The 10,304-nt window shown below is 53.6% G+C and overlaps 1 protein-coding gene across 4 annotated transcripts in view; it reads right to left on the bottom strand.

Annotated features, from left to right (window-relative positions):
• Positions 1-3,499: 3,499 nt before the first annotated feature.
• The window catches only part of ZBTB16 (zinc finger and BTB domain containing 16), a 194,093-nt gene continuing 187,288 nt past the window's right edge, over positions 3,500-10,304 (bottom strand). For all 4 annotated transcript variants that reach the window (XM_058686783.1, XM_058686781.1, XM_058686780.1 and 1 more), the window contains one exon: positions 3,500-8,853. In XM_058686783.1, coding sequence (XP_058542766.1) covers positions 8,624-8,853 — 230 coding nt within the window. In that variant the 3' untranslated portion in view covers positions 3,500-8,623. The remainder of the gene's footprint in view (positions 8,854-10,304) is intronic.

The following is a 10,304-nucleotide window of genomic DNA, read 5'->3' as shown; positions in this document are numbered from 1 at the left end:
GCCAGGGAACAGGTGTCTCCATGCACACACACCCAGCGATGCCCAGGCAGCTCTCTGCCTGTGAGGTGCCGCTGTCCTGTGCCAGGGACATGCACACGGCACACGGCAAACAGTTCAGGCGTCTCCACGAACAGGCATGGGCGGCTGTGAGAGGAAGCAGGAGTGTCTCTGCTGAAGCGTCTATGCGGCCCATGGCAGGCGGGCACGTACGTGGAGGTGCCCGCGTGGGCACACGCTGTGCACGTACTTGTCCGGTTTCACCGCACCCTGGCAGCTGCAACCTCAGCCCCAGATGCTAATTGCCTCTCTCCTCCCTTCCTTCTTTCATCGGTTTCTCCAAACGGATGCCTACCGCGTGCCAGCCAGTGTCAGGCTCCAGGAATATGAAGACATACACAACACACAATTCCGACCTGCAAGGAACTTAACATTGGGTTCACAGTGACAGTAAATCAAGTGGGTGATTATAGGGGTACCTGGGTGGCTCAATTAAGCCTCGGACTCTCGATTTCAGCTTAGGTCACGATGTCACAGTACCTGAGTTCGAGCCCAGCACTCTGTGCTGACAACCATGGAGCCTGCTTGGGATTCTCTCTCTGGCCCTCTTTCTGTCCCTCCCCTGCTCGCTCGCTCTCAAAATAACACTAAAAAAAAAAAAAAAAAAAAAGCAAGCAGGTGATTCAAGTGTGCTATGACAAATGGTCCCATAGAGTGGGACCAGGGAAGGTTTTCTGAATTGGTAGGGTTTGAGCGGAGACGTTGACAATGAGACAATGAGACAGCCAGACTGAAGGGAGGGAGACGTGTGGCAGTACAGTTCCAGAAGAGGAAACAGCATGTGCAAAGGCCCACAGGGGAACGCAGCTTAATGTCTTCCAGGAACCACCTGTGGTCCAGGCGTCTGGAGCAGAGAGTAGAGGGCAGCCGCAGAATGTGGGGATCATCCCGAGACAGGGCTGGGGTGGTGAGCACAGGGGCTCACTGAGGGTCTGTTAAGCCTTGTTAAGGAGTCTGAATTCCACCCTAAGAGTCCCCACCAGGGACTTTAATCACAGGAGTGACAGGATTCTCTCTGCATTTTTGGAAAATCCCTCCGGGCTGCCAGAGGAAGGAGCAGAGGGAGGCAGAGCACCTGGGGTCTGTCCTCCTCTGCCCTCTCCCCTTCCTGGTGGGCGGAGCCAGGGGCTCCCCAGGCAGCCGGGTGGGGAGAGCTGGACACAGACGGCTTCGCACTTGGCCTGCCATCTGCCTCTTCTCACCCGCCACAACGTGCCTGAGTCTTCAGCAAGCCTCCCCGGCTCTGGGCCTCCGCTCTCCCACCTTTTGGGGGGGGGGGGGGGGAGAACAGCCCCTCAGAGCTGCAAAGACAGCTGTTAAAGGCGGCAATGATGTGACCCGAGTGCCCACCCGAACAGGAGCGGCCTCAGCCGGGCAGGGACGCTGCCTGTGCGTCGAGGGCTCCCACCTCGTGGACTTGGAAACACATTTGGGAGGGACGCAGCCCCTCCCTCGGCTGCCTGGCCCCTCTCCTGACCCCAGCAGAGCGCCCCCGTGGCCAGCGCCCTCCTGGAGGAGGCGGCCCGCTGCTGCAGGCCAGGGCAGAGGGCAGCGGGGCCAGGCTGGCAGGGGCGGGAGGGTGGGGACTGAGTCAGGCCCCAGAGCGTTCTCAGGCTGGCCGGGCCAGGGCCCCTTTCTCTCCATGAGATCATATCTGGGTCAAAGAGCATGTAAAGCAGGCAGACCCCAGCGGCCACACAAAGCCCATTCAGCCCAGCCCTATTCACTTACCTCCTCTCCCCCAGAGCCCACACCACAGCGACCCCAGCGCAGCGCCTAAGCCCCAGCTTTGATGTCCAAGAACAGAAAACGGCATTAAATGTTGTTTTAAAGAGGGAGTGCTCGCTGCCCTCCCATCTGTCAAGAGAAAGCTGAGGCCCGAGGGGGAGGGACATGGGGGAGGGGCGGGAGGCCTGGGGGACCTCAGAGAGGGGACCCAGAGAAGAAAGGGATGCACGCGGAGGAACGGGGCCGGGGCGGGGGGGGGGCGGCCCACAAACGCTCAAAATCAAACCAAATATATTTTTGGCCAAGGGCTGTTTTCCAAGATGAGCAATGTGGGGAGAGGAAAAAGAATTTGGGGCAAAGAGACAAAAAGCCAGGAGAAACCTCAAAAAAAAAAATAAATAATACGAGAAGACAAGGTTAGAGGAATATAGAGAGACGATGGGAGAGAATGACGGAAGGGCAGAGCAGAGAAACAAGGAGAGAAGCAGAGAGCCAAGTGGTAAAGGGGCGCAGCTTGCCCTGCGGGGTCCCTTCCTCCTCCGGGGTCATCGGGTCGTCCCAGGTAAGTGTGCTTCCAGGTGGTTCTCTGCTGGCAACCGGGTAACGCAGCCCTTGGGCCTGGCAGAGTTGAAAGGCGCCCATCCCGGTCCAGGCCCAGAGCAGGCAGGTGGGGCAAAGAGCCAAGCCTTCCGGGCAGGGTGCAGTGTGCGGAAGGGGTCAGGTGGCCCCCCAGGCTTGGCCCTAGTTTCATACCCCATGTGGGGACTCTGTGTCCCCCCAGTAGGAACAGATTATTTTGGATGGAGCCAGACAGGTAGGACTGCCTCCAGCAGAGGTGCTGAACCAGGGCACCTAGGATTTGGTGAGGCTGGTCTAACCACTCTGGACAACCGAGGCAATGCTGTCGTCCCCAGGCAGAGGAAGGAAGAAAAACCCGGAGGAGAAACCTGGGCCCGAGGATAGGGAGAGGACCCAAGAGGCAGCTGTCCCCATCGGAGTTTTGTGCGAATGCCTTATTCTGTTAGCGGGGGTGTTGGGTCCGCACCCCAGCTCCCACCTGCCCCTCCTGTTCCCATCTCCTTTCTCCATGCCGCATGGCTGCCACACACCCAGGAAACTTAAACTGCGTGGAAGCTTCTTGAGAAATGACAGGGAGAAGTTGACAACGTCTCTAACGAAGACCAGACAGGAGGGGGCCCTGCCTGTGGAGTCCTGGGAAAAAGCAAACCTTGATTCGGCATCAGGAGATCCGGACGCGGGTTCCAGCTTGGCTCCTCAGCAGCTGCGTGATACCGAGCCGGTTAACACAAGCAAGAGGGTTCCGGCTCTGGGGCTCACTGGGATGTCTGCTCCTCGAGGACAGGGGTTCCGTCCTGTCCCCCACTGAATTCCCAGAGCTCACAGCAGTAACTGATCTGAGCTACTGCGTGAACGTCTATGGTGTTGACTCCATACATTGTTCCCAGGATCAAACGATAGGGTATTTAATGCTATCTTTAAAAGAAAAAGTATTAGAAACATACATTGCAAAGTGGGCATGTGCCTTGGAAAATATGGCATAAAAGGCCGCAGAACTACACCAGAACTTTCTCTTCCCCCATCCCCAGCCAGAAATCTCAGTTCCTCCAGTGTTACCCACCCCAGAAACGTCAAAAAAAAAACAAAGCAGCTTTTTTCTTTTTTTTTTTTTTTTTAAAAAAGGGGACACTTCAAGCCAGAGACAACTGAATTAACTTTATTCTCTTCTAACTGCAGATTCAAGGTATACAACTGAACATTGCTATTTTTCTTATGAGACTTATAAATAAAAATACAAAAAATGTTCACTACAAAAAAATCTACTGTTAGTAGGATGTAAAAAATATTCTCTTTGCTATAGAAGGCACAAACTTCACTTAGTGACACATGGAGAGAGAAAAAAAACCTGCAGCAGTAAATTCATTTTTTTCTTTTTTTTTTTTTTTTTCCTTTTTAAATCTTGTCAGAAACACTGAAATTACAAAGAAACGCATCAATCTACACGGAACGAAGGCAGATGCGGAAAGCTGCGACCAGGACCGCACTGACATTGGGTGACATGGGGACTAGACCACAGAGGGACTGGCAAGCAGGGCTGGGGCTGGGCAGGGGCAAGGGGGGAGGGGGGAAGGGGGAGGGAGGGCGGGGAGAGAGAGATTTGTACAAAAAAAAAAAAAAAAAGTAACCGGTAAAATTGAAGAAACAAAGTTGGGCAGCCTCCTAAAATTAGGCTAAGAGGAGGTGCTGAGGTAGACATGAACTAGAACGTCAATTAATTAAAAACACGAATTCTTGTGCTGTCACCACAGAAGACAAGCCACAGAAACAAACAAGTAACAAAACGGAACATAATACCCAAACCAAAAGGCTTAGTTTTGCTTGGTCCAGCAGGGCAGCGGGGGCCCCCAGTGCTATAATTTACATACATATATATATATATTTATCTTTATATATATGGGTTGGATGTCATGGTGCACCACCACGGCTTTGTAACCTCACAAAGATCATGCATAACACTACGTGAACAAATTCTATGACACACACCAGGAGGCTGGTACCCTGTCTGCAAAGTGGGCCATCAAGGGACCCAGGAAGGCAGGGCCGGCAGCCGACAGGCCTGCGAGGCCTGCACCCCTCTCTCCCCACCCTCTTCCCCTGACCCAACCTCCCTGGTCTCTCTCGCACCCTCTCCCGGCTGGCTCTGCCTTCTCCTCCACCCATGAGCGCCACGGAGCAGGGTCAGTCTGGCTTTCTTCCCTCCTACTGAAACGTCCAAGGAAGTGCCGCCATGAAGCTCCAGGAAGGAGGAAACCAGATGGAAGAGGAAAAAGATAGGACAGAGGCCCAGGAAAAATGAACAGAGTCTGATCTTTCTCTGCTCCTCTAACACGTGGTGCCCAGCTTTCACTCTTACTGGACTTGCAGGGGACTCTCCACAAATCTCGTCCTGCCCGCCACCCTCACTGGACAGTCCAAAGGCTGCCCCACCACTGCTCACCCCTGCAGCCGGCCGTACCAACAGCATCCAGAAGGGTACCATACACTTGTGAAAAATTGCAGCAAATATTGTGTTTTTTTTCTACACATGGAGAAACGTTCAGGCACAAAGACTAAACAAGCCCGCATTGCATCCCTGGATTGTACTGAATCACTGGGGCCCCCAGCCTCCCTACCCACCCCTGCACCCCAGATCTACCTTCCCCGTATCCGTGGCCTCCTCCAAAGCAGCCCAAAGCAGCAATGATATTTACTATTTTATATCTCTCTCTTGCTATATATATATATATCTATATATTTGTCTATCCTATATACACATAGGATTTTAATGCTTTGAATGAGTGAAGGAGTGAATAGGGAAAGAGCACATGATGGGTAAATGTCACCAAAAGCATTAAGGGACACGCCTGTAGGAGCTGAACACTAGAAAGGGACCATTAAGCAGCTCGGACTTTCCCGGCTGGAGAAGTTTTGCTAATGCTGGGTAAGGCAGTAGCAGGGCGGGTCGTCAGCGATAACACAGCTAAAGGCAGCAGGTGGCCAAGGGGCCAGATGGCAGAATGGAGAGGGAAGTAACACTCAGCTCTCACCTGGGGAGACAGCACCCTCTGCCCTCCTAGTCTCCCCAGCCCCCTTTATTCAGACACATCTGAAGACTCCAGATAATTTTTGACCTTCGCCTTGGCCCTTAGGCCTGGCAAAGAAGGCCTTGGCAAGGTCAGAATTACTTCATCTTTGTGAGTAGGAACCTAGCAAAGAGGCATGTTGGACTCTATCCAGGTGTCGAGGCTTCGTCGGGGAGGAGGGGAGAGCAAAGCCAACACAGGCGTCTCCCATTCAGTATCCTTCAGAAACCACCCATCCTGACCCTCTGTCCTCATTTCCCTGCTAGGGTCCCTCAGGGACGGTGGGGGGCAGACAGGTGCTCACTTAGTACCATCCGATGCTGCAACACCAGATTACAACAATACTGCGTGACTGAACACACAACCACACACAAAAAGCACACGCGCGCACACACACACACAGAGGGGTATTTTGGTGGTGGCGGTGGTGGATTTTTTTTTTTTTTGTCTTTTTTCTTTCCTATTCACATTACAAAAGGAAAAAAGGGCAAGGTCCTGTAGAACTGACGAAGGAACTAACAAACATTACAAAAATATTACAATTTGTAAATATTAGCTCAACCCTCTCAGCTTTTATGAACAGGGCAGGAGACCCAGGCTGCGTGGGAAGGGTGGGGGCGAGTGAGAGGTGTCAGCTACGTCTATGGAATAGTTTCTTTTTTTTTTTTTTCCTTCCCCACCGAAGTTGCAAGAGATCTTGCTGTTAAAATATTGTTTTCGGGGGTTTACAGACCCCCTTCTTCCCAGGCTGGGGGAGGAAGCATAGTGCATAAACATTTCTTACAGACCACCCCTCCCCCAGATGATTTGCCTCTTTTCACATTATCAATACGACAACTGCTCTAGTCACATAGTTCAACTTTTTTTGTCCTTTCCAAAGCACTAAGTCATTATTACAACTGCAAAAGAGCATCCTCCTTACCTGACCATCCCCGACCGACAGTCTAGTGACACGGTCCCCCCAAGTTCCGATCCCCCCACACACAATTTTTAAGGCCTTCAAATTTGGTGGGCAGGATTGCAGGGGAGGGCAGGAGGGACGGGGCCGAGGGACAGGGGGGTGGTCACAGCAGCACCCATCCCTCCGACTTCCCTAGAGCCCTCACAACCCTTCTCCCCAAAACCACTTCCCCAAAACCACTTTTAAAACCCTAAGATAAAAACGCAGCCACAACTTTCTCAGAGAGAGAAAGGAAAGAAAAAAAAGAAGACAAACAAACAAACACAACTCTTACAAATAAAGCATGAGATGAAACGGAGGGCCCATCCCAAAGCGAACCAAATATTGCAAACGTGCTTTCCAAAATTCAGGGTGGGGAGGTTGGGGGGAAGGAGGGAAACAGAGCAGCAGAAAGGGAGGCAGCAAGGGAACAAAAGAAGAACTGGAGGAACGTAAGAGGTAGCTTTTAGAAAAACAACACCCCCACCCTAACGCAACAAAACAGAGGCCGGCTCATCCCCACGCCAGCCCTGCAAATTAGACCCATTTTGGCAATGATAACGCACACAGAGGCGGGGCCACACGGTTGCAGGGATCTGAATTATACAGGCCCCCAGGCCCAAAGGACCCAGCAAATTCTAAGAAAGGTAGGATCTTCTCCAGAGTGTTTTAGGCTGAACCCTTGCTGGGTACAGAGGCCTCTGGGAGGCCCTGGGCAGAGCCAACGGTGACTCCAGAGTGCCCCTGACACACCCTCCCTTTCGCCCACCTTCTGCTGACCCCGGCTCTCACGTCCTGATCCTGAGTACTCCACTCCTTCTGTCCAGCTCTGTCCAGCTGGGATGGCAAAGGGCCGTGGCCAGCTGAGGTCTACTAAACCAACTATTAATTTATACAAGAAACAGAAAAGAACGTCCTCCCCATTTCCTCCAACCCCCAACCAAAAAAGAGATACAGGGGTTAAAAAAGCTCATGAGGTCACAAAAAACTGAGGTAATTCAAGTACAATGTGCTAACAGGGGAACAGGGACACAGAAAAGAAGCAAAACATTTACATAAGGGCCAAAGCGCTTTCTACTCCTCTTCCTCCTCTCCTTCCTCCTCCCTGGGAACTTGTGGGGGGGGGGGGGTTGCCCTGAGAGCCAGGAACTCTGTGCTGCTCTCTGGACCAGGGCTGGGGTCCCCACCCCCAACCAGCTAGCCCAATCCCCGGGCAGGGCGTCCCCTTCTCCAGGTGTAGGACACATCTGGGCACATCCTTCCCTCGGACAATGAGCCCTTTCACAGACGCCTTCTCCTAGGGCCTGAAATAGGGGTGGTAGGGATTGGTGTTGGTTTGCTTGGTGGGACAGTATAGGGTTAGTTATGTTTTCCCATTTTGGAAGCGAAAGCAGCTCAGCAGGAACCTCGCTCATGACAGGGCTTGACTAGGGTGGGGTACTCCGTTTATTTTGTGTTCTCAGAAAGCGGAGGGTGGGGTGAGGGGGCTGTGGAGTCCAATGCAGCTTCCCAGCTAGGGAGCTAAGCCAGGAGGGAAGGCGCTGCCTGATGCATGAGGGGCTGGGCACCCCTGCACTTGGGAGGGGCCTCTTGGAGGCAGGGAGCAAGGAGCTGGGGGAGGGGCAAGAGCCATGAGGCTTCCGAACACCTTGAGGGGACACCCCGAGCAGCGGCAGAGCTGGGGGGTGGGGGGCTACAAATGAACTGAGTGGTGGGAGGGAAGGAGAGCCCCTCCCACTCCACTCTGCCCCCAGAGCTGCCATGTGACCTTCGACTAGTGACTGTGACCCAACCCAGCCCCACCACCTGCGGGCCCCCTCCCTCTGAGGGCGACAGGCAAAGATTGTTTGGCTCTGACCACAGCACCCCTCACCCCCTCCCTAGCCTCCACTTCTGGATGCAAAAGGAGGGTCTGGGTGGAGGGAAGAGAAAAATATACCACCAAGTGAGCTAAACAAACCATGCTCACCCCAACCCAAGAAAATGAAGCCAACCTCCAGCCAGGGAGGAGGGACAGAGGCCGCCGGGGAGGGGTGGTGGCGGGGCATCCAGGTCACTTGGAGCCCCAGAGAGAGTCCCAGGCCAGACAGCTATCAGGTTTCCTTTTTCTTCTCTCTCTCTTTTTTTTTCTTTTTTTCTATTTCCTTTTTTTTTTGTCTTTTTCTTTCTTTTTTTTCCACAGTCCTTCCTCGACTTCATCCTGCCCTAACTCTTCTCTCCCGGCTGCCCGCTCCCCCGCCACTGCCGCCGTCTTGCCTCACACGTAGCACAGGTAGAGGTAAGTCTTCTCTATCCTCCAGTCGGGCGGGATCTCCTCGGGCTTGTGGCCCTTCATGTGCTTCTGCATAGAGGAGAGGCTGGGGCAGTATTCCGTGCAGATGGTGCACTGGTAGGGGGAGGCGCCGTTGTGCGTGCGCAGGTGCTTAATCATGGCCGAGTAGTCCCGGGAGCGCTGGTGGCACAGCTTACACTCAAAGGGCTTCTCACCTGTGGGGGGAGGGCAGGAGAGAGCCAGGACACAGGGATAGAGCCGTGAGGGTCTCGCCAGGGCTGCTCTGGGCCCTCGCTCGCTGGAGACTTGGGCCCCTCTAGTTTAGCACCTCCCACTAGAACTTTATGCGACGACAGATGCACCATCCAATACGGTAGCCACAGGCCACAAAGAGCTACTGAGCACCTGAAGCACGGAGGCACCATCCAGTATGGTCGCCCCTGGCCACACGGAACTACTAAGCACCTGAAGTGTGGATACACCATCCAATATGGTAGCCATTGGCCACAGAGAGCTACTGAGCACCTGAAGCGTGGCTAGTGCCTCTGGAACTACATGCTCAGTGGCTCAGAGGGACTCCATGGTTCCTCATTTCAGCAGCCACACGTACCAAGGGGCTGCCCTGTTGCCAAGCACACCCTTAGCCCTGCCTCATTCTATTTAACCCTCCCAAAGGCCCAGAATCTTACCTTCCGGAGAAAGGATATGGGGGTCTAGAGAAGGGACAGTGAGGCCCTGAAAGTCCTTCGGGATATTCCTTCTAGGGGAACACGGGGATACAGTTGTTTTGAGGCTACAGCTGGTAGGGAGGAGGGGGATGAAAATGAGGGAATCCTTTCCTTCAAATGTGTTCCATTTGGGATGCCTACTCCTCTAAGGCTGGACCCTGCCTTCCCAGGGGGGCTAGAGAGCAGTGAGGGACAGAGAGCCTGGGAGTGCCCTGCCACACCCTAGCTGCTGCCCAGCCTCCTCCCAGTTAGAGTCCCCTGGAGCTGAGCAGAGGGTGTGAGGGAACCTTGTTTCGATACAGTAATTAACTGGCCAGCCATCTCGCTATCAATACTCCTCTGTGCAGAGGCCCCAGCAAATAATGAAGTAATGAACAGCCAAAGTGATCTAACTATCGACCTGCTATTTACAATAGTCACCACCAATGCATTTAATGATCGGCTCACCAGGTCACATCCCCAGCAGGGGGCTAAGGAAGCCCCAGGGCTCTGGAAAATACCGGGAGGGACTCTAGCTGTCAGCAGCAAGCACCCCACCCGAGGCTTTCCTTATGGCCCAGGCTGGAGGCGAGAACACACAGCTATGACACCACACATCCTCTTCTTGTTGCCTCCTTTATCCCCCCACCTCCTATGGAAGCATACTCTCCCCTCGGCCAGCACAACCTGTCCTCAGTCACCCCTCAGTCACCTCTCCCCACCGTCTTCTGGTCAGGACGGCTGCTTCCCCTGATCAGAGGAGGCTTCAAGTTTACCAGATTCCACTAGCTTTCACTACGCCTCGTATCCTCATGGGAGGTCCTTCTGAATACCCACCATCCCCCCAACCTGCAATGTGCTGCTGGGAAGCAGTTAACAACTGGCTCTCCAAAAAGGCCCGATTCTGTAGCAGTTGCCCATGGCCATGTTGGGACTACTCTGACCCCGGCTGCTTTTAA

The sequence above is a fragment of the Neofelis nebulosa genome, chromosome 10 (genome assembly GCF_028018385.1).
Source record: "Neofelis nebulosa isolate mNeoNeb1 chromosome 10, mNeoNeb1.pri, whole genome shotgun sequence".
Taxonomy (NCBI): Eukaryota; Metazoa; Chordata; class Mammalia; order Carnivora; family Felidae; genus Neofelis; species Neofelis nebulosa.
Note: the sequence above shows the minus strand (reverse complement) of the source record. Positions and strands in the feature narration are given on the sequence as shown.